Consider the following 25,634-nt stretch of genomic DNA (forward strand, 5'->3'; position numbering starts at 1 on the left):
GATTAGGTATTGAATCATCCAATGTCATTCGCATCCAGTACCTAAGCATTGGAACTAACTTTGTTTACCAATCAAGGAACTAGAAATAAACTACTTATCAAATACCATGCTCTGAGAGAGAAATGTGGAGTTCACTGATGTTCACTAACACAAGAGAGTGTTGTTGGGTACCATGATTCGATTGAGTGAGGAAAGAGTTAGATGATGGTAATAATGGGTCATTAGAAGAATCAATTTTAGACATGTTGAAGAAAGTTAGACTTCACAACGAGTTGCATCCATATGTAGATATGTCATTGCAAAGAACAATTGGAGCTGACCAAAGGGGATGAGATGAGATTTTGTAAACACTTGGAAAGACTATAAGGCATTATCTTGGAGTTTCAATGCTTGTGAAAAGATGATTTGTAGATAAAGAAAGGAATGTAGAGATCACATCAACGAGACCAAAGTCGTGTTCTCATTTTGATGATACAAACTTCAAATAATTTTATTGTAAAGTAACTTGAGTCATTCCTTGTAATTAAGTGTCAACTCTAGGACTAGTTTGGGTTTTAGTTAGAATCTTAACTTTTCTTTGGTTAAGGTTAGGTTTTAAGTTGAAATTTGTAAAAAGTAGAGTTAGTTTGAAAAAACATTCATTACTAACTTCTAAACTCTAACTTTTTAAGTAGTTATGAACCCGAAAGGTTAGTTACTCTAGAATAGCTATAAATTTTTGAATCTCATTGTAATAAGAGACTTTTTGAACTTGGAGACAGGGAACAATTATGTTTTGATAACAAGGCAATTTTTGAAAAGTGTGTACAATTGTTGTTCTTGTAATCGGTGATTTCTTATGTTCTTGATGCTAAGAAATAAAAGAATGTACATTTTGCATTCTCTTTTCTAATGAATCTGAATTGTTGAAGTGTTGATTGATCAATTTGAACATCGTCATGGTATGGTGTAAACATTCAAGAATCACTGAATTAACATTGTGTTCAAGATAACTCTCAAACGTAGTTCTTTTTTGTTTTCGTTAGTAGTCTACATCAATTTTATAGAAACATTGAAGTCGTATGGTGCATTCATCATCAATAGTTTCCTCTATATATTCTAAGTTGTAAACATCTTTATTGAAAAATCAAAATTTTATTTTACAAGGGAGTTGCCCCTCTAAATGCAAAGGAAGGTCAAATATCAAGGGCCTATCCAACTATTGGAGAAATCGATTTGCCACACACTCCATTAGGCTAAATTGTGTATTTTCTAAGTGAAAAATCTGTTTATCAATAGACTCGATGTTTTAGTTATGAAAGATGTGAAAAATAGAGAATCTTTAGAGTACATGTTATGCAAAATTCAGTCTTGCTATATAAAAAATCGCATTTTGTTTCATTTTAATCTTTGTTTCTTTAACTATAAAATTCTTATGATTCCACATGTTGCTTCATTATGATAAGAACTACAATTTTACCATAAAATTTTATTATAAACAAATGCAACCTAATATTTTTGTCTTTTTAAAACTTGCATCATTTCACTAATTTTGCTTATTTGTATCTCTAAATGCATTACACTATTATACTTATTGATAAGAACTATGACACTTTGAGTCTCTTGTTTTAGTTGTTTCTTTATATGATCCATTGCTGTGGTCATTGTCTAATGACTACATTCACGCCAAGTGAATTGTGACAAACTAGCTTACTGGAGTCCACCAGTTCACATTTTTCCTCAAATAGCGACACATTTCATAAACTTACAGAGCGGAACAATGGTTCTTGCTTTTACTAAATATAAAAGCATCTTAGGCTTTAGAATATTGTAAAATGGTACAATTGATCAAGCCTCTTGATCGACTCTATATCTTTACAACCCTAAGATGAAACAATTGCTTTAGAGCTCTCTTGAAATCTATATCATCGTCATTGTTCTGATAATTCTTCTTGGGAAAAAGTTGTACAAATCTACAATCTGTAGATAAAATTCACTACTTTCATTAAATGTTAATTCAGTTTTCAACCCACATTCCATCGAAGAAGGCATCCGAGAGAGCAGCTTCTGCTGAATCATACATGAGTAACCGTTTCCTAAAGGCTTGCAGCGATCGTTTATCATTTGGAGAACATCTCTGGCACCATAAACAAATTCTGTCTTAGTAATGCACAGTTAAGGCCTATTAAACCAGAAGTTGAAACGAGAGGCTTAAGAGCAACTCACAAAAAGTTTCTTGGTCAGTAAAGTGTCTGCTATATAGTGAAGCCACAAGGAATTCGTTTTAGGATACCTGTGAATATAGAGTTTGGAAGATTAGAATGACTCGTAAGAAAAAGATGAAAAATCTAGTCTTCAAATGATGCTTATAACCCTTTTTTTTTAATCTTTACCTTCCCTCCCAATTTCCCTTAGTCACATCCAACATCCACCGATATGTTTCAGACTGAAATTTAATAAAATTGTTAGTTACCCAAGCAAAAAAAATACACTTTGAATTTATGGCATTCATGTTGCGTGCGTTGAAATAGAAATCGGCTAGGTATTAGTAATACATTCCATAGGAGAGTATCTATGTGGAACGAAGATACAACAATAGAGATATGTCAGAGGTTAATAGCTTGTAGATTACCAAAACCACCAGCCCACAAGGAAAGACACCAAAGCAAATTTAAATAGTATAATTTACTAGAACGAAAGAACTTATCATATGTGAGCTACTTGTGCACAAGATTGAATGCCGCGAGGAACCCAAATCTATGCTTTCTTAAATTAAATTTGAAAGTCAAATGCTCCAGCTGAACGCACACCTGTGTGTTTCGTTTTGGACCCTCAAACAAAGCAGGGTCTGATGACAAGTCAAAATATAGAACTTGATTTCCTGTGGTTGAAAAAGCACGGTGAGACTTTACAGCAATATGATTTAGAAAACATTTAATGGCTAAACTGCATGTAAACTTGTGTTAAGCATGAAACTTTATCTACTTTATCTTCTTTGATTTATCAGTTCGACGTCTTCAGCAAAAGTCAAATATTACTATAGTTGCACTGGCAATAATAATTACTTATCGCATCCTAACATTTGAGTATAGGAAAAATTAAATTTATATAAATGTTCAAAAGGAAGCAAAGAAAATTAAATCAGCTACAAGTGAGGACACACGGGTCGGGATCCAGGAGAGAACAGGGTATGTACATCCCATACAAGCAAAATATATAGGGTAAATGGAAAGCACTCCCCCTGAAGGCCTACACAAACGTACTCACAGATTTGAGTCCAACTTGGCGGCGTGTTTAAATCACCCATTACCTTTATCTAATAAATTTCTTTGACCGTGACTCTAGTTTATTCCCTTTGGTAATTCAATTGGCACTAGATTAGATTTTAGCATAGTAACACAGGGACGCGTCCCCCCCCCCTTTTTGCCCAACGTCTTGGAGACTTCAATGCACTGGAGACTTGGAGACTCCGTCTCCCCGTCCCCAGCGGTGCCACCAGATTCTGCCACCTCCACCGAGGATAGGGGACATCCTGATATTCACTATTTGCAGATTCAACTATTTATGTTTAATGTTCGATGTTCCAATTCAATACAATGTTCAAGTATTCACTCTTCTACATCTTTATATCCTATATTGCAATACATATTTTCATAACTAGCATTTTTAAGTACCATATGCATAGATATATTCACCCCTCTTATCCCCCACCGCTGTCCCCCCACCGTCCCCCCGCCATCCCCAAATTAAGACCCCTTTGTCCCCCCGTTCCGCCATCCCCCCAGGGCGGTGTAACTATGGATTTTAGCACAGCATTTCATGTACAACTCTCCAAATCCTAATTTAGTAAAGAACATGATATGTGGAACAAGAACTATTTTGGCAAGTGGTTTCACCCAATAGGTGTTATAAAAGAACAAATGCAACTAATATGGCAAAAGCAAGTTGAATCGGATTAGTTACCCATCCTAAGAATCAAGAGAGAGTTAATAATCAATGGAATGCCATTCTGCTCAAAGAGAAATTATCCTGACATAAAACATCAATACACAATCCCAGGAACACACAGTTCAATATTCAGACTACTCAATGCTCATTCAATATTCAGACTACTCAATGCTCATTCAATATTCAACCCATCAAGAGATAAACCTCAGTAAAGCGCTTTTGCCAGTGTCTATTTGCAAATTTGATTTAAACCTACATTGTCAGGGCCCTTGGATTACTGATTGTGGGTGCACCTTGGGAAGTTCAAGGTTAGGATTCTTATGTCCATGGCACACTGATTTGCGGTCTTCCTTGAAATTATTGTTTACTAAGCCCAAAAAATTCCTGGTAACCTTAGGATTTAGGTCCATTTGGTCCTACCATGTGATGCTAGATTTGGTGTAGGCTGTAGTCCATCATTATAGGCTAAAATGTGCTATGACCATTCAAGATATGGTATCTTCACACACAAGTAGCTGAAAGTTAAGGATGCATTCAGAAGGAGCATATCATCATCTCCAAATATTATGGTTTATACAATTAAAAAAAATTGACTTGGCTTAGTGGCTACATGTCCAAGAATGCTGTATCAAGGAGCTTAAGGTAAAGGATAGAAGGATAAAGAAATTGCATATCTGCTCAATATGTTTTGCGTTAAGAATTTTATACTGTACACATGAATGGTTTCATGATCCCATCATTCAAGATGTTCACTCGCTAGGCTTCCTAAGATGTTGCCAAGGATCTTGTTAACCACCTTAGTTTTCCCATCTATCTGAAGGTGGTAAGATGAACTAAAACTAAGACTTGTTCCCAACTTCCAAAGAGCCCTCCAAGCGTAGCCAATAATCATGGTATCATTATCAGCAACAATACTTCTAGGATGTCCATGCAATCCTTATAATTCCTTATAAAACAAATTGCAAGCCTTGTTATTGCACATGATATAAAATGTGTCATTTTGAAGAATCCATCAAGTACAACAAATATGGAATCGTTATCTTTCTTTCTCTCTGTTGGTCCAAGTATAAAATCCATATTACTTGAATCTCATTGCCTATCCTGCAACTTAACAAACCTCTTCAAATCAGCATTCATTCTTGGCCAAAACTAATATGCACTCAATTGAGCACCTTAATCTGCCCAAAATGTCCTACCAAACTACCACCATGTTTCTCTTTCAGCGAGTTCTCTTTTGTGGAATATTTAGGAATGCATAGCTTGTTGCCCTTGAACAGTGGTGGTTTTTGATACATGTAGTCCACCCATGGACTCCTATCTTTGCTTATTGCACCTTCACATGTGGCATAAGCCTTCCTGATGTTTAAATCCTCCTTGTACATGTGTTCCAAAGGATCAAATCTCAAGATATTTACATCACATTCCTGCATAATAGGATTTCTCTCGCTAATGCATCTTCAAATTGTTAGATTGTCTACTTGTATGCTTGATTACAAAGGTAAAATTTTGCAATAATGCAATCCATTTAAAATGCATTTGATTCATTTTAGCTTTGGTTTTAGACATGGTGGTCAATATACAATACAACTTCTCTAGGCATCAAGTATTGCATCCGTTTCTTCAAAGCTTGGACAATGGCAGAAAATTCTGTCATATGAGAAATACTTCGTTTTGGCATCACTGAGTGTCTCATTGAAATAGGAAATCAGCTTACAATCCTTACTCTAAATAGCACCTACAGCAACCCCAATAGCATCAAATTCCACCTAAAAAGGTTCACCAAATCCAAGCAAGGCTAGAATAGGTTGTTCTAATCTTTTTGTTAAGGAATTCTAAGCTTCTTATAGCTTCCTTAGTGCGTTGAAATAGCTACTTATTTCCCTTAATTGTTCCCACAATTGGAGCACAAATCTGCTAAAATTTCTTACAAACTTTCTATAGAAGGTAGCTAAACCAAGAAGTTTTTTAAAGAGATTCTTTGGAGTAAGTTTTTTTGTTATGGCTTTGACCTTTTCTTTATTTTCTTCAAAACTTCTTGTGATATAACAAACCCCAAATTGATCAACTATGTTTTCATGAAATTACAATTCTTAAGATTGATTAATAATTTCCCTTTTTGTAATTTACTCAAAATCATTTCAAGATGTCTAGTGTGCTTCTCCTTTGAGTGACCATAAACCAGAACATTGTTTAAGTAGGCAGTAATAAATTACCAATAAATTTCTTTAGTACTTTATTCATTAGCCTCATGAAAGTGATTGGACATGTGTCAAACCAAACAATATCACCTAAGATTACTAAAGCCCAGCATTTGTCTTAATGTTGTTTTACATTTATCCCCCTCTTTGATTCTTATCCTAGGATAGCGATTCGTCCTATATAGGGCTGGTTTCGCATCCAAAGCTGACGGATGCATGGTGCTTCCGGAAGCTCTGTGGAAGCTGGCCGGAAGCCAGCCACAGGGTTCCGGATGCACATGGAAGCCAAAGACTGACCGGAAGCAGGGTTACAGATGTGCATGGAAGACGGTCAGTCTTTGGCTTCCATGCGCATCTGGAATCCTGTGGCTGGCTTCAGGCCAGCTTCCATAGGGCATCCGCCATTGGCTTCCGGTCAGTCTTTGGCTTCTACACGCATCCTGAACCCTGTGGCTGGCTTTTGGCCAGCTTCCACAGCGCTTCCGGAAGTATCAAACAGCACCTGTGGGCCCAGCGGCCAATAACATAAAGAAAACCCCTAAAACAAATTAAGTTACCCATTATGCATATGCCTAAATTGATTTTTTTAAGTTGTTTTTTCCTATGAAACTCTAAAATGACCCTAATTTGAAGCATTCACAACTCATTTTGGAACTTTGTTTGCACTCACAGCCACTTCTCATTTGATCTCTAATGTTGGACAAGCACATATTGATATATCATATGAATTTTGAAATATCTTGAATTTCGATAAAGGGTGAAGTATCATAGTCATACTATCAAATGATTTGTCTTGTATATTTCTTGCATTTCTTGGCATACATACATACATACATACGTTTCCTTCCGCATTTGCATCCAAGAAAAAAAATTCCCGCATCCCCTATCCACTTCGAAATCTGCATCCGAATCGGTAACTTAGCTGTTATCCAAAGATATCCACTTTTTAAATCTATCATAGCAAAAATATCTTACAGCACTTAAAGAGTCTTAAAAAGTCCATGAAATCATCAATTCAAGGTAAAGGTACTCTATACCTAATTGCAATCTTATTGATGGCCCTTAATCTATAGGCATTATCCAACCTACATCATTCTTTAGACTCAACACTGTTAAAACAGCATATGGACTCAAAACTCTCTTACTAGCCTTTTGTTCAACAATTCTTATACCTAATTTTTAAGTTCTTCATTTTCCTTTAAAATAGTCTGGAAAACTGCCTTGTTTAGTTGCAATCTTATTGATGGCCCTTAATCTATAGGCATTATCCAACCTACATCATTCTTTAGACTCAACACTGTTAAAACAGCATATGGACTCAAAACTCTCTTACTAGCCTTTTGTTCAACAATTCTTATACCTAATTTTTAAGTTCTTCAGTTTCCTTTAAAATAGTCTGGAAAACTGCCTTGTTTAGTAAATTAATCCCTAGAATGAGATCTATATGATGGCTGAAGTTACTTCTTGTAGGTAATTCATCCAACACAATATTAACAACCTCGCCGAACAAATTTTGAATTCCTATAGGAAGGTCACTCAGTTTTCTGCTAATAATGACTATTCTTGGCTACCTCCTCATATCACTCTGATATAAGAATTATTTTTTATTGACCATCAGCACTTTAGGACTGACCTCCTCAGCTGCATTCCCACCTTTCAAAAGGTACGAGTGTGTGTTTATTTCTGTCATTTTCAAAAGTGTAAGCATTACTCCTCCCATTATAAATCAGTCTCTTGTCAAATTGCAGAGGTCTGCCTAAGAGAACATAACAAACATCCATTGGCATAACATCACATGTTACCTTATCTTTATAGCTCTCTATTTGAAGCTCCCACTTGGCACTATGCATTTATCAAGACTTAATGTCCTTTTTACACCCAAGACACCTTATAAGGAGTTACTTATCTGCTTTAGATCTAGCTTATCAACCATTTCAGTAGACATAAGGTTGGCAATACTTCCACCATCAATAATAACCTTACCACATCTACCTTTAGTCCTGCATGTGGTTCTAAACAATATATTTATATGAGTAAGCTCCTGAAACTCTTTTCTAGGCTTCAGCGAAAATCTTTTCATAAATAATGACTCCCAGACCTCAGGTGCATCTTCATGAATAGGTGATTTGACATTCTTCTCTTTAGCTTGAACAATGTGCAGTCTCCTGGCTTGTTGCAGGATCGTTTGGACACTTATAAGATCTATGACAATATTTACTACATTTTTAACAATTACCCAGAAAAAGACTCCCCTTGACCTCTTGGCTAGGCCTGCTACCTCAAAGAGAATCGTGATCTTTTGGGGATTGTTCTCAATGATACAAGCTGCTGGCCACTTCTTGCAGCTGACTTCTACCTCTCAAACTTCTGTCTTTATGCCTTGGATTTTGTATTTGTTTTCTAGATAGTTTTTATTATGCTCTAAGACCAGTTTTTATTATGCTCTAAGACCATATTGATATGCTTCTGCATATGTTCAGGACTAAAGGTACATCTTGTATATTCAATCTCAATCCATAAGATGTAGAATTATTTTGGATAATCCTTTACTGACATTTCTTTTTGTCTAAGGCTTTGCAATTTCTTGAAAAGAATGAGTTGTTAATCTTTTGGCATGAATTTACCTTTTAGTTTAGCCACCATCCTATCACATCTTGTAATGTCTTCTTTTAGGAACAATGCAATATAACCAAAAAATTTAATGCTCAGTATCACTTGTTATGTCCCATTTTCTGATAACTTGTGAAATTGGGAAAACTACTTGCAAAAATCAATTGCAAGAGACTTCTTTGCTCAGGGATTCAAATAATGCGAAAAATAATAATCTATCGTACTACTTATAAATGTTTGTGTTGTACAATTGATAAGATATATATGGCAATATCACTGTTATCTCTGATTTGACAATTGGTAAGATGCAAGATGGTTACGTGTATATATTAATAATGTTAAATTATATATTGCTATCTCAGATATGAAAGCTCATCACTTATGCAAAGATGATCTCTAATGATTCACTGGAATTACTATCATTTATGGCAATGCAATGCACCTCTGAATATGTTGTAGCTTTAGGAAAAGGTGTAGGTAGTGAGATGAATATCTCCTCTCAGCAATAGGGGAGGCTAGGTGGCTACAATGGAAACCTAACTGAAATTAACAAATGGGCTGTTCTCTGAATCAACTCTTTTATCAAGAATGATTGTATGATAAAAACTACTTTTGCACATTAACAAAAAGGTACCTACTGCTACAGTAATATCGGTGGCTTAGTAGTTGACATAAGAACAACTCTTCAGACAACAGTTATAACTATATTTGATTGATTGATGATAACAACCCTAAGTTGTTTACAATCAATCTGTTTTGATGAGTAAAGTGAATAGATAACAAAGCGCAAAGTCTCTTGCTAACTATCCAAGTTGAAATAATATACTTTGAAATCAAAGCACAAAGTGAATAGATAAATGGGCAGTTCTCTAAATAAACTAGTGTTTCTCTTCTCCTCCAATTCCTTACTGGTGTCATAATGATGCCAAACAACTTCATGAGAGAGCCTTCCTAGAAGACAGTACTTGTGGCCTGTTTGAAGCCTTAGAACTTTCAATGCATTGAGGATGGCCATTATTTGTCTTGTCATACGGACAAGGAACTCCTTCATAAGCCTTTAGTCTAGCAAGTGCTAGTTCACCTCACTTTGTCTTGTGTGGAATCATTCCTCTAATTGTCCTCCAAAGATTTTTGGAAGGTGCCCTAAAATGGATGGACCATGAGATGGCTTTGTATTCATTCTCTTTCTTAAAAAATGGAGGTATTTCATCGTCTAGCTATTAAGTCCGCCTAACAAACAGATATCTTCGCATCACACTGCGACCACTTGTTGGCCATTAAGGAGCTCCTTGGCCAAAATGGAGGCAAGGCCTCCAAGCATGTCGTGGTGCACATCCACCACGACAGCCTTGGCACAAATCCTTGATCCGCTCACCATTTTATCCTCTCCTCTCCTCTCCCCTACCATTGCCAAAAAGCTTGTCAGTATTATCATTATGTTTCAAACTTCATTATTTGATGAACTAGTCTATGTTGCAATTTAGTAATTCAATGTATGATTTTCTTTAGAATTGTGAACATACATTAATAAGCAAGTATTTAATGTTTATCTTTGACATTTGGCATTGATCAATGATTAGGCAACATATATTCATACTATAATATGATTTAGTTTTGTGCATTTTATTCTACTTTTCTTATTGTTGTTTATCATTATTTTATGGGCAAAACATTAACATGGTATCATAGCCAAGTCAAATAACAGTGAATAAGGGAGCCTTTGTGTTCATTCAACTCTGAAAGTATACTAGTAGTGTTGCATCTTCTGATATTTTCACAATATTTTAGAGTGAACCAATTTAGCTGCGAGTCATATCCTCTCATAATTTTGTTTATTCTGTGAATTTTGGTCTTCTATCTTCTTCAGTTTCATCTATCTCAGTGGTTTGCGAGTTTCATTTTGCTCATCTAAAGTATGTTCCTTATGCCACTAATATCCATGTTTTCTCTATGATCATCATGTTGGTTCCCAAAACCACAAATTTTAAATCCAAGATCTTTGTCACTTCTCTGATAGGATTACTCAATCAATTTTGGCCAACCAACGCAAATAACTTCGATTCCCCTACACTTCAAGCCTCGCTACACCTAGGCGGGTAAACCTTCACCTCGAACCTGATGAGCTAGTTCAAAGCTTTTATATAGCAAATTTAGACTTGGTGAATTCTTAGGTTGGCAAGGTCCTCAAACTCAATCACATAAAGTATTGAGTGCTTGAAATGGTTGAATGTTTATGTAAGGTTATCAATAATTGATTAGATGCTTGCAAGAAGGAAGCATATAAATTTCTAACTTCATAAATCCCATAAATATATTTCAATGATTTTAAAAGACAAGTACGTCTGCTTATCCGAGCAACATATCCAACTACAAGGAATATCACCTACAACTTTCTGAGACAATATTTATTAAATATCATCAATTACTCATGTGCTCTACAAGAGATAAATTCAATATGCAGTTCTATGTTAGCCAAAGGAATTTAACTTCTTAGGTGGGAAGTCCGATTAGCTAGAGATGAGGAAACGTATGTATAGCCATCCCTGTTTGTTGAACACAGAATGTAGAAAATACCCATAAAAAAGCTTTGGCAAAATAATTCAATAATCATCTTATTGATTGTGAAGGACGAATCCAAATCATTATTTTAATGTCTTTGCATTTTAGATAATCAAAAAACAAAAAATGCTTTTATTTATCATTAAAATATAATATATAATTTTACATTAAAAAGCAATGTCTTCTGCTTCTTATCCCTTCATACAAGATCTAAATATCCTTTTTAATTCTCCTCTTCCTTTTTTTGAATGTGTCTTTTTCTTTGTGTTGTCCTTTCTTTCAACCAAAATATTCTTCATATATACCATATTCAAAGGAGGTTGTGACTTTTCAAAAGCAAAAGTCATATCTGTCATGTCCCCAATTTCTGCCCTTCCTTAGTGACAACATTTCTAGCAAGGTTGGTCTATTATTTAGTTCTCATAGGCCAGCAGAGCATAGAGGGAACCAACCCAGGGGCTTTGAGAGTCATGCATGAGCTTCCCAAGTAGTTTGGAGCAGTAGACAACAATTTCTTACAATTTAGGAGGGATTCCTAATTTGTAGGGATTGACTAGGAGTGGTCTAGGAGGCATTTGGAGAGCTCGACGAACGTTTTGGAAACTTAGAGTGCATCTCCTATTTTTTAGGAGGAACACCCAATTCAATGACAGTTCTCTCAGAGGTGCACACAGTAGGGGAGTCATTGGGACTCAATTTTTGTGGATTGGGGTTGTCTCCTACTTTGTAGGAGCATCCCTAGATTTTAGGGATGGACTGTCAGTTGACCCATCTTGTCCGGCACCAGTCACAAACAGGTGACAAGGTCAGATTCATGTTTGATTGGTCATTTTGGGCCTTTTGGGACCATTTGGGAAATATTTTAATATATTTAAATATTTCCTAAGTTGGTGATTAAATAAATTAAAATAAGGTTTATAATATAACCCTTTTGGAGTAATAAGGGGATTTTGGCTTCAGTTGATTAGGTACACCTATGTGTTATAGCTTGTTGAAAAGGTCTCGAATTATTATACATGATTTTTATTATCTGTAGACTTTTTGGTGCCTTCAGCTATGGAATTTTAATAAAGTAATGTTTTTCCTATAGCATGGACGACTTTAATTGGGAAAATGTTATTTTATTATATTTTATTTAAAGGGCAAAGTGTAATTTCCCTTTAGGGTTCAATTTACAATTGGAAGGGGATATAAGGAGATGGAGATCTAATTTCTTATTATCTTTTGTATATTGAAAAACTTGTTTTTGTGAATTGGCTTTCAGAGAGCAATTCTTCATCTGGGACGCAAACCCCAGGTTCTGGATTGGCTGGGACGTAGCCCTCAGCAGTTATTGGCATTGGATTCTTCAGAAAGTGTGTTGCTATCAAGGATAGAGTAAGCCATTCTTTATTGTGGATTCAGGTTGCAGATTTATGGTTTCAGCGTTGCAGATTGATTCTTTCAGCTGGGATGTGATTCCTTGCAGTCCTAGGGCCGCCATTTGCAGTAGTTTGGCATCATTGTTGGATGTAAGCTCCTTGGAACTGCATTGGATTTATTATTTGGCTTTATAAATCAAAAATTTGCCTGATACGATTTATAGCAATTCTGATTTGGTTCTATGTTCTTATTTATTTTCGGTCTGCTCTCATGTTTATTGTTCATTATTCATTAATATTGTGAAAACTATCAAAAAACACAAAACAAAAACAAAACCTTCTGTAACTTCTGTCTATTTTCAAAGACCATCAAAGAAATCACAGGAAAATATAGTTTATTAATTTAAAAACTACAGCAGATCAGCAAGGGCATCCATTAGGGATCTTTCAATATCCATTTAAGTAACAAGAGCTCTGAGAGAGCTTGAGTCCCAACCTTGTGCAAGGGTTAGAAGGTGAAAAAATGGATAACACTAAGTTGAAGACCTAAATATAAGAATTTGTTTCACTTAAAATATGATTTAACTTGTTAAATAAAATAAAGCATGATGAAGTAGTCATTATATAATTTTTTGGTGAGTTTTTATTATTTGATAGTTTGTATTTAATATATAAATTAACTAATTTTTAGAAATATATTCAATTGTAAAAAATAATATAATGATGACAAACAAATATATTCATATATTTGCTAAGGCATTTTTTAGAATAATCAATTCTTAATGTTTTTAAAATTGAAATCAGGTCTTAAAAATTATAATATATTATATTTTTTATTAAATTCAAATATTTAAAAACTCACATCAATTTATAAATAACTTTTTATAATATAAACTTCCAATAATTAACAATTATATTTTCCTAATTTATTATAATTAACTTTAATTTGAATAATAATAATTTTTAAAAACTAATAAAAAAATATTTTTTTCAATGATATAATTAAAATGTAATGTTATTGTAAACTAATCCTAATAGAATTTAAATCTTGCAAATACTATGGTTCAAATCGTGACGGGAGGAAACTGGCAATTGGAAAAGATTAAGAGAAGTGGAAAATTAGCAGCAGCAACCCCGACACGTTTCTTAAAAAAAATATTAAATAAATCTGATGGCTAATAAATTCATCCTAATCTCCTATTTTTTTCTTTATTTTTTGTTTCAGAAAAACAATATTTATGCCTAGAAAAATCGCCTCTAACAAATCAGGAAATTAGAATTTGTATGCTATAATTATTTTTAAAATAAAACCTTTAAAAATATCAAATGCACATTTGTTTTTCTGGCAAAAAATTAATACGAGGGGGCAAATGGGAACATTAGTTCCCTACCTTATATATGAGGCAGTGACTAATAATTATTTGTTTTTCATTGTTAAAATATAACACCCAGGCATTTGATTGAACAAGCTCTTCTTTAATTATTATATCCTCAATGTTTATATTAATCACCCATAATCTTGTCTGCATTATCAACACGATCTACCTTAATCTTTTAATAGTTTGAAACTTTGATATATGTTGATTAATTGAGGATAAACAATGTTTGACCCATGCCAAAGAATCTCTGCGATGTGTATAACTCTAGCGACATGCACCTCTACATCATCTTCATCACACATAAACTTCCAGACTTGGCACCACAATCAGATAAATAGAACTCCTTCATTGTTCCTTGTCATTAATCAATCGTATACATGGCAAATGTTTCAAATATATCCATTATTAAGATCAGGATGTTCACGTGCTTGATCTTACTTGGCTCCTTCGACCTATTGTTCACATGCTGATTGAAAACTCGTCTCTCCGTCAACAATATGATATGATATGATATGATAGATTTTAATGACATCCACGAGGCCAAAGTAGCCTGTGGGACCCACACGATCACCCCCCCAAGGTAGGAGTGGAACTAATCTAGCTGTAGAGTTTTGGTTATCTTGTCTCTCCTACGTTGAAGTTTGATAATTAGAGTCGTTCTCTTCACTTGATCTTCCTCGAATAAGTAGTTCAAGTCCCTGTTCTATAATATCTCTATATAACCAGATCTGATGTCATTGTATGCGAAGCAAACTTTGACAAAGTACTACTCCGTCTCTACTGCTCCCATATTACAGAATAGAAATGTTATGTCTACACACTCTTCCTTTGGAACTTGCCATCTACCAATTTCACATCGCAACTGGTGTGAACTAGTTTTGAGTTGCGCTATTAGCATTTTTGCTCTCCAATTAATAGGTGCTCTCATATAGGCCTTTTCATCATGACTAGAAGTGGAGTTAAATTCTTTAATGTAATAAGATTTTTTCCGTCCCATGTGCCTTGTCCATAAAATGTTGCGAAATTTTTCCATGACAAACTTCTTTATTTCTTTAATACTATTCGGGAAAGTATTGATGTTGATATCCCATTTTCACATCCATTTGTCATTTTGCTTCATCCCTGTGCTTTTTGCCTGACAAGTTTTTCATCTACGACTAGCTTGGGCCAATGATGTGTTTCCAGACCTTGGGTTTTCTTTAAATAGCTTATCATCCGGACCAATGCGACGGCTTCTAACGGAAAGGAACCCACCTCAGCCAATAAGATCACATACAGCACTGTGATCTTGATTTTAAGATTGCATGTGATGAAGTGTTTTTGAATTCTTTCTACCTGTCACCATTTCTGTTCGGACATACTGTCGCCCCAAACTTCACATTTGTATAGAATAACTGGAGTGACCAACAGACCAAAAAGAGTTTTCATGGTCGTCAAATCCCATAATTTTGCATTCCTACACCTGTTTTGTAAAGAATATAACGCCTTCCAGCCCCCTTGAATCTTTTTTGATTTGCATGTATCCCAATTGAGTTTGTTATGAAAATCTATGCCCAAGAATTTGTACTCCTCCACAATCTCAAGAGGGTTACCGTCAAACAAGAGCTCGTCCTGTATACCCCTATTCTTTTTCAGCAAGAAGATCATAACTTTGGTTTTGCTAGTGTTCACTTGCATTCCCACCTCATGGCAGAAACTTTCTAGTGTTCATGGTTATCCTCTTTATATTGTTTGATAGACATAATGGTTGCCTTGCCTACAATAGTTTTGCCAAGGCTCTCGAAACTTATAAGGAATTTCATTGGTGCTTGTGATATACGATAATCGAAAAGGAGTGCCCAAAATTTTTTATGTCCAGTCCAAAATCTTTTGGCAGAAGTTCCAATCATCGCTTCAATATATTTACAATTCAGAGATTTATCTGCCTCAAGAAATATAGAGAGATGTTTATCTAGTACATCACTCATATGTATGCACTACATTTTCAAAACATACTTCCTACTCCCGTTCTCAAAATTCAGTGCCTGTAATGATAGTTGGATAGAGGAAATAGTGACAAGGTCGAATTCATTCTCTGTTAATTCTTAGAACATAAAAAATCTCTTTGTGAAGCCATGTCTTCAACTGTTCATTGATGTGATAGAAGAATTACTCTGAAAATTCATGACGAGTTTGTGCATATCAAATTTATTCTTCAATATTTTTATTCCTCCAAGCTAGTCTTTAATAATCATCATGAACAGACTATAAATTAAGAAACCAATATCAGTGTGCATATCATTTTGCTATGTACTAATCACGGTAGTATCTGGTGATATAAGTTGTTCATTTGCAGCCATTCATTCATTTTGGAACCACAATATTATATAAACATTGCTTCCAAACTGACCAAGAATTTCCAAGTTTGTTCATTTTTGTTTCTATGATGCTCATTTTTGTTCCAAGTTTGTTCATTTAAAAGTGTAAACAAATTCATGATGGTGTTGGTATTGGTCTTGGTATACCAGGTCGTTGTTGTTCTGCCTGATTACATGAGTGTCTTCCAGAGTCGAAACATTTTCCTGCAAAATAGTTACTTCCATAGCCAAACAACTAACTATTTTAAATTTGATATCTTCAATTTCTTTAGAGAGATCCTTCAATTCTTTAATAGTATGTCTGATAGCTATAAGTTTCCACAATGCTTTTTATCTGCATCCTGGTAATATATTTTTCAAGTTTCAACAAAACATTTTCAGCTGGCAACTTATTTGTATTAATTTTTGGCATTTCTTCCATCTTCGGTTGGTGGATACCAAATACTTTCCTCTTTTTATCCTTTGGAACACATTTTCTCTATTGGAGGTATTTGGGACTCTAAATTTTGCCAAAATTTAGAGTTTCATCACGTCGTTGGTTTGTTTGGACTCTACATGTCATGTGTGCATGCTCTACATTGACAGTGATGTGGCATCAATGACTGATTTTTTATTAATGACATAGCATTCTTTGTATATCTTTCGTGGGCTGGCTATTGTTATTTGTCCTCCTCTATTTCTCATTATCATAGTGTATTTATGCTAGTCGACGGTTACTCTCAGCCTAGCTGCCCAGCTATCAACAATTACTCTCCTTCACCATCGAGCATCTTCTCTCCACTCCCTTGGTAACAAAAATTGTTTTTGGGCCTTCATCAATACTTCTTCTTGGGTTCTCTTCTGGCATCATTTTTACTTCTAGACAAAGGGCGAACAAAAATGTTATATTTTTTAATATAGAAAGTATTTTTAATACGGCAACGAAGGTTGCAGAATAATGACAAGAACTGTTTGGATGCAATAGACTTTAAAGGTTATGTTGAGACAAAACATATGCTAATTGCTTCCTGGTTTATTTGTTATTGAGAGTCGAATATTATGCATTCAAACTTTTATGTATTAAATGTTGCAAGTGTATGCAATCTGATTTTGGTGTGTGTGTATGCAGTTTGATTTTGGTGCAATGTTTTTATATCATGGATGTAAATATTTCTTTGGTGTTGGGTATGTGACAGAGTTGTGATTGTGTTGTCTTTAGTTTTTGAAAGTGGGACTGGGTATAATAGTTCAACTATGTAATTTCAGATGCAATTGAAGGATTTGTGCATATAAGAAGAAGATTGGTGTGAAAACAGAAATTATCAAATTAATTTCAGTGTAAGGAACTTAATCCACCATGCAAGTTATCATCTATCATGATTTGCTTAGACATCATAAGATGTTCATCACAATAGAAGGCCATCGCTTGTTTAAGGAACTTAATCTAGCATGCAAGTTATAATCCATCATGATCTGCTTAGACATCATAAGATGTCCATCATAATAGAGGATTAAGTTATTGAAAGATCATCACCTTCCAATAACTGTTACAAGTACAAGTAATAATCATTTGGAAATCGTCACTTCCTCAGATGTACACAAGGGGTAAGCCCATCAAAATCATGCATCACACATGGCTTTTCAAACTCCCTTTGAATATCAAACTTATGAGTTCCTCATCCAATGTTGCCTATGATGAAGTGTCAAACTCCCTCTGAATCTGATATCAATCTTCCTTTTCTTGCAAGGACATCCCCGGAGAGAAAGGAAAAGATCAAGGCAAATAGCTCTTATAGTATGTGTTGGATGGAATTTTGCAACCGACAGTTTTGGGTAAAAATTTAGTCGCAAAATAGGATGACCAACCACAGCGTGTGAGACAGAGTCTCTCCTACCTTAAAGGGAAGGCTCCCCCTTCTCACTGTTCCTTGGATCAACTCAACGTAAGCAAGAAATTGAGAGATTTATAAACTGGGTGTTACTATTATCCTTTCTTCTTAACTTTCAAGAAACGATCCACTTATTTGTAAGGCGAATAATGGGCAAGGTGAATCTCTAATTACAATTCTATCACGAGCTGAAAACAGTGATACCGATAAATTTTAACTAACTCAAAGGCTAGCCAAAACGTACCAGTTTGGCTCTAAGTCCTATTGTACTTCTATGTGGTAAAATGTTTACAATTAGGGCACAAAGACTCCTAAAAGTAACAACAATCTAACTATTTTGTGAATCAAGATGAAAATACAAGCTACAGACAAAGCTTCTAGCTATGGATTTTCACAATTGTTCCTGGTCAAAGCTCGGGATTCAATTGTTTCTTAACTCTTTTCTATCAATCACAAGATACAATATCAATGACAAAAGATAGTACGAATCAAAGGTAACTTGAATGAATTATAGACAAAGCTTACAATTCACACAAATAACAATCTCACTTAATCAAAGTTAAGTCTCAAATGCTCCTTTGTATTTACTTTCTCTCAAAATAGTGCTACACAAACAAAGTTCTGCTGGCACAATTTCTCCAGAGCTCTTTTGCATAAAGATAATGATGATTTTACAATGAGGGGGACACTACTTTATATAGGAAAAGAAGTTGAGAAAAAGGGGGAGGAAAAAGTGGGAGTAACTCAACCAACTTTGACCAAGTCTAACTACAGAAACTAAAAGGGTTACATGCAACTGCACATGCAACTCGCATTACACCTTTAACATACACATGTAATGCGAGTAATTACACTTTTTCATGTGATGCATCTTCTCCAACTACAAACATGAAAGAAGAAGAAAGAAGACGGAAGAGAAAAGAACAATTTTGAAAGGCCTTGTACTTGACGATGCAATCCCAATTGATAACAGGATTGGGAGTTCCTGTACCTTGTACTGTTGTATTCACGTTGACAACCATAATGTTGCGTTTTTTGACAACCTCTAGCTCTCTTTGATGAATTGTCCATTATCATGTGGAAACTTGATGTGATCCATCTTTTCTCGCTCAAGTTGTCGTGAATTCTCCTTTGTAGATCAACACAAACTAGAGTCTTTGACACTTTGAAAACCTTCTTGACGATGTTCGGATGTACACTCGAAACAACTTCCCATCAACACCTTTAACTCCCCTTTTTTTTTTTTTAGTAAAGTGCTTAGCGCATGGGAATGCGTGTAAATGGAGATTGCTGATTTTCAAAAAGTGACTTGGGCTTTGAAGATGTCATTGCACGAAAAATGAATTACATGTAAATGCAACATGTAACGGAAGGTGGAGGGTGAAACGAGATGTAAGTGCGAATGAAAGGTACAGTTTACGTGTACATGCGGGTGCAAATGAAGGATAACATGTAAAATATGTTATGAGGTGAAAACATGTATGGAAACATGTACTTATTCATGTAAGTGCAAATGCGTATATAAAGATGGAAATGAAACAATGGCGGTGAGATAATGAATTATATAGTCACTTTTGGAAAAAGAAAGAAGTCAAAATTCATGGAAAGCGAAAATAACATCATTTTTGTCTTTTCAAAATATGACTTTTGATCAAAATCGGACCTTTTGGATGCAATTACATGTAAGACATTTCGTGTAATCGTGTCTTACAAATGGAAGTGAAAAATGAGATGGATGAAAATGAAAACGGAAAATGGGATTACATGCATGTGCGGATGGCGAATGAAGTGAAAAACATGTAATCGCATTTGTCGGATGAAATGTGAGATGTAATGACATGGAAACGGAATGTGAAATGAAATGATAATGCTTTCGCATGTAGTGAAGGAAAAACAAGTTTTTGGGAAAAAACTTGCAACTTCTCCAAAATGGAGGAAAACCGGCAACAAGCACACAAAAACAAAACAAGAGAAAAACATACCTTTGAAAATAACTCAAAACATGCCAAGATGTAATGCATTCCCAAAGATGAAATTTGAATTTGGAACTTGGGGAAGAACCAAAGACATCAAAATGAAGAAAATTTTCATATTTAAAGAAAAAATGCACACTCTAAGGCAAAGATTTTCACAAATGGCATCCATCCAACGATTTCAAGCATCAAATCAGCAAGGATAAGCATGAATTAAAACACAAGAAAAAAGAAGTCCACTTACTTGATGAATATGTGCCAAAAATGAAGGAAAAGATGCTCTTTCTTTGAAATTTTCTTCAAAAATGATGAGTATTTGTCAAATCTTCAAAATCCGAATGATAGAGGGCAGCAAACAAGGAGATTATTATACAAGATCACAAAACGTGCCCTAAATTAGCTCCTCATTGCCACGTTTTAAAAATTTGAAAGTTCTTGAGCCGTTTTTATCAAAACAAGCAAAAAACGTGATCTTCAAAGTAAAGTATTTTGATGATTTAACACCAAAATAATGATCCTCAACCAATGTAATCACCTAAAAAGGTAAAAACGATTTGATCTCATGCAAAAACATGATCAAACTTGGCAGATTTATAGATTTTTATGCAAAAAACGTGCTCTAGCTTGAAGTTTCAAACATGCTTTTGGGTGCAATAACTTGATTTTTGATGAGGGCAAAATGATCACCTCTCCAAAACATGATGAATGCAATTGATTTCATTCAAATCCATGATGAGAATCAAAAGTTATGATCAAAATAGGAAGTTTTTGGAGCAAGAACATGTTTTCTTCACATAATAGGACATTTTTGTGTTCATTGCATATTTTAAAACATGTAATAAGGTAAAATAGGACCTTTTTGATGCAATTGCATGTTTTAAAATATGTCTTTGGTTATAATCTCACTTTTTGAAGCCCATTACATATTTTAAAATGTGCAAGTCTCCAAAATCTCACTTTTTGGAGTCACTTACATATTTTAAAAACATATCTCACCTTTTTCATGCACAAGCATGAAAACTCAACTTTTCATGTCATTGCATCAAAAAGGCCCACTTTTAGAAACTTTTGATGTAATGACTTAAAAAAGGTCCTCAAAATGAATTTTTATATGCATTAGCATGAAACGTTTCCACTTTTCATTATTTTTTACATGCATATGCATATAAAATGTCCACTTTTAGACTTTAAAGTCATGCATTTCACTTATTTTTATAGAAATGTCAACAATATGGATCAAAAATAATATTTATGCATTATATTAATCAATATAAGTCATAAACATTAAGTTAAAGTGACATTTAAATAAGTATTTGATTTAAAAATCAAAAATTTAAAAAGTAACTATATAATTCTATAGTCACTTTAAGTGAAAAATTAAAAAGTAGCTCAACTTAAAATTATAACATAAAGTGCACTATAGTCACTTTAAGTTATAAATTTAAATGAAAAGTAACTTTAAAACATAACAAAAAGTGAGTAAAATGTTATATTTTCAAAAAGTAAACGTCAAAATGAAAATATAACATCATATTTTTAATTCGTGTTGTTGCACCTAAAATGTCCACTTTTGAAGCACTAAAATGACCATATCTCTTGACTGACAACTCCGATTGACCTCTAGGTTAGACCGAATCGAAGGGGAAAACGAAAGGCATAAGATGAGCGAATTCAAAGGACCAAAAACAAGCAAACACAAACTCAAAAGCAAAGAATGGACTCTGAAGGCTTCAAAAATCAAGCAAAGGCTCGACAGAAAGAAAAACAAAAACAACTTGACAAAGGCTTTCAGTAAAACAATTTGATATTCGAATTGAAATGGATCAATCGATCAACATTAAGCAATTGAATATCAAATTCAAGCTTAGAGAGACACGAAACTAGCTTGGAAAAGTTTCATGCTGTTACCAACATTTTGTGGTGACAAAATGCAGGACAACAGCTATGATATGGAGTTATGCCCTACCAAGTTAGTTCATGGTAAGGGACTTTGTCAGCTTATGGCTGAAAATGAACCATTACAAGTAGAAGATGCAAACTCCTCTTCACTTCCTACTGTATTGTTTGTTAGTACAACAGATGATTGGTTCTCTGACATGGCTTATTATCTAAGTTATGGCAAATGTCCTCCTCACTTGACACACAAAGAAAGAAGGACTCTCAAGTTGAAAGCTTCTAGTTTTATTCTTTGGGAGAATGGTCTTTTCAAGCGAGCATTGGATGGAACATTTTTAAGGTGTGTTGATAAAAGTCAGCAAGTCCGACTTTTGGATTCTTTTCACAATCAAGCATGTGGTGGACATTTCTCGGCACCATTCACTGCTCACAAGATTTTGAGAGCACAATACTATTGGTCCACACTTTTTCAAGATGCATATCAATGGGTAAGGAAGTGTGAGTCATGTCAGCAATTTGTGGGTAGGCAGAAACTTGCTGCTCTTCCATTAAAACCAGTTTCTGCAGCAACATGATCCACCTTCCAACAAAGGTCATACTTACATACTAGCAGCAACAGATTATTTCACCAAATGGGTTGAAGCAATTCCAATGAAAGGCTCTACCTCAGAGATTATTTGTGACTTCCTGAAACAGAACATCATCTCACGTTTTGGTGTTCCAAATAAAATTATTGCAGATAATGCAGCTGCTTTTTCTTGAAAAGAGGTTACTGAATTTTGTTTCAATCATGGAGTTACCTTGGCACATGCGTCTGATTATTACCCTCAAGGTAATGGTCAAGCGGAATCAAGCAACAAAAATTTGGTGAATATCATGAAGAAGTTGATTGATTCAAATCAGCGAACTTGGCACAAGGCTTTGATTGATGCTTTGTGGGCAGATCGGATCACTCCGAAACGAGCAATTGGAATGTCTCCTTTTCAATTGTTATATGGGGTTAATGCTGAAATTCCAATAACTTTAGAGCTTCCTGCTCTCAAGTTGGTGCGTGCCATTGAAGATGAAACTTATTCAGTTGCACTAGATAAGAGAATTATGTTTCTTCAACAATTGGAAGAACAAAGAAAAGAAGTGGTTGATACGCTTACTACTCATCAGCAACAAGTCAAAGTTCTCTTTGATAAGAAGGCCAAATATCGAGAATTTCAAATTGGCGATCTTTTTGAGGACCTTTTTCAATTCATTATATCAAAAGCTTCTAAAAGTGGGTCTTTTTGATGCAATGACATAAAAAGTTGAGTTTTCATGCTTGTGCATGAAAAAGGTGAAATATGTTTTTAAAATATGTGACTCCAAAAAGTGAGATTTTGGAGACTTGCACATTTTAAAATATGTAATGGGCTTCAAAAAGTGAGATTATAACCAAAGACATATTTTAAAACATGCAATTGCATCAAAAAAAGTCCTATTTTACCTTATTACATGTTTTAAAATATGCAATGAACACAAAAATGTCCTATTATGTGAAGAAAACATGTTCTTGCTCCAAAAACCTCCTATTTTGATCATAACTTTTGATTCTCTTCATGGATTTCAATGAAATCAATTGCATTCATCATGTTTTGGAGAGGTGATCAGTTTGCCCTCATCAAAAATCAAGTTATTGCACCCAAAAACATGTTTGAAACTTCAAGCTAGGGCACTTTTTTGCATAAAAATCCATAAATTTGCCAAGTTTGATCACGTTTTTGCTTGAGATCAAGTCGTTTTTACCTTTTTAGGTGATTACATTGGTTGAGGATCATTATTTTGGTGTTAAATCATCAAAATACTTTACTTTGAAGATCACGTTTTTTGCTTGTTTTGATAAAAACGGCTCAAGAACTTTCAAATCTTTAAAACGTGGCAATGAGGAGCTAATTTAGGGCACGTTTTGTGATCTTGTATAATAATCTCCTTGTTTGCTGCCCTCTATCATTCGGATTTTGAAGATTTGACAAATTCTCATCATTTTTGAAGAAAATTTCAAAGAAAGAGCATCTTTTCCTTCATTTTTGGCACATATTCATCAAGTAAGTGGACTTCTTCTTTGTTGTGTTTTAATTCATGCTTATCCTTGCTGATTTGATGCTTGAAATCGTTGGATGGATGCCATTTGTGAAAATCTTTGCCTTAGAATGTGCATTTTTTCTTTAAATATGAAATTTTTCTTCATTTTGATGTCTTTGGTTCTTCCCCAAGTTCCAAATTCAAATTTCATCTTTGGGAATGCATTACATCTTGGCATGTTTTGAGTTATTTTCAAAGGTATGTTTTTCTCTTGTTTTGTTTTTGTGTGCTTGTTGCCGGTTTTTCTCCAGTTTTGAGAAGTTGCAAGTTTTTTCCCAAAAACTTGTTTTTCCTTCACTACATGCGAAAGCATTATCATTTCATTTCACATTCCGTTTCCATGTCATTACATCTCACATTTCATCCGACAAATGCGATTACATGTTTTTCACTTCATTCGCCATCCGCACATGCATGTAATCCCATTTTCCGTTTCCATTTTCATCCATCTCATTTTTCACTTCCATTTGTAAGACACGATTACACAAAATGTCTTACGTGTAATTGCATCCAGAAGGTCTGATTTTGATCAAAAGTCATATTTTGAAAAGACAAAAATGATGTTATTTTCGCTTTCCATGAATTTTGACTTCTTTCTTCTTCCAAAAGTGACTATATAATTCATTATCTCACCTCTATTGTTTCATTTCCATCTTCATATACGCATTTGCACTTACATGAATAAGTACATGTTTCCATACATGTTTTCACCTCATAACATATTTTACATGTTATCCTTCATTTGCACTCGCATGTACACGTAAAGTGTACCTTTCATTCGCACTTACATCTCCTTTCACCCTCCACCTTCCGTTACATGTTGCATTTACATGTAATCCATTTTTTGTGCAATGACATCTTGAAAGCCCAAGTCACTTTTTGAAAATCAGCAATCTCCATTTACATGCATTCCCATGCGCTAAGCACTTTACTAAAAAAAAAAAAAGGGGGAGTTAAAGGTGTTGATGGAAAGTTGTTTCGAGTGTACATCTGAACATCGTCAAGAAGGTTTTCAAAGTGTCAAAGACTCTAGTTTGTGTTGATCTACAAAGGAGAATTCACGACAACTTGAGCGAGAAAAGATGGATCACATCAAGTTTCCACATGATAATGGACAATTCATCAAAGAGAGCTAGAGGTTGTCAAAAAACACAACACTATGGTTATCAACGTGAATACAGCAGTACGAGGTACATGAACTCCCAATCCTGTTATCAACTGGGATTGCATCGTCAAGTACAAGGCCTTTCAGAATTGTTCTTTTCTCTTCCGTCTTCTTTCATCTTTGTAGTTGGAGAAGATGCATTACATGAAAAAGTGTAATTACTCGCATTACATGTGTATGTAACAGGTGTAATGCGAGTTGCATGTGCAGTTGCATGTAACCCTTTTAG

General features: G+C 34.6%; 1 protein-coding gene and 1 pseudogene across 2 annotated transcripts in view; both read right to left on the minus strand.

Moving 5' to 3' along the window:
• Positions 1-1,712: 1,712 nt before the first annotated feature.
• Positions 1,713-25,634, minus strand: part of HASPIN (Protein kinase superfamily protein) — an 82,179-nt gene continuing 58,257 nt past the window's right edge. The window contains exons 12-15 of one of the 2 annotated variants that reach the window (XM_089797897.1): positions 2,790-2,860; positions 2,373-2,425; positions 2,206-2,272; positions 1,713-2,116 (exon numbers count right to left, since the gene is read on the minus strand). In XM_089797897.1, the coding sequence (XP_089654023.1) occupies positions 1,997-2,116; positions 2,206-2,272; positions 2,373-2,425; positions 2,790-2,860 (311 nt within the window). In that variant the 3' untranslated portion in view covers positions 1,713-1,996. Of the gene's footprint in view, positions 2,117-2,205; positions 2,273-2,372; positions 2,426-2,789; positions 2,861-25,634 lie in introns of those variants that run through there. The other variant, XR_016355570.1, reaches the window with a different exon arrangement.
• LOC149542970 (large ribosomal subunit protein uL13w pseudogene) lies at positions 9,535-10,113 on the minus strand (annotated as a pseudogene).

The sequence above is a fragment of the Cupressus sempervirens genome, chromosome 8 (assembly GCF_028749045.1).
Source record: "Cupressus sempervirens isolate cs-2001-9-10 chromosome 8, ASM2874904v1, whole genome shotgun sequence".
NCBI lineage: Eukaryota > Viridiplantae > Streptophyta > Pinopsida > Cupressales > Cupressaceae > Cupressus > Cupressus sempervirens.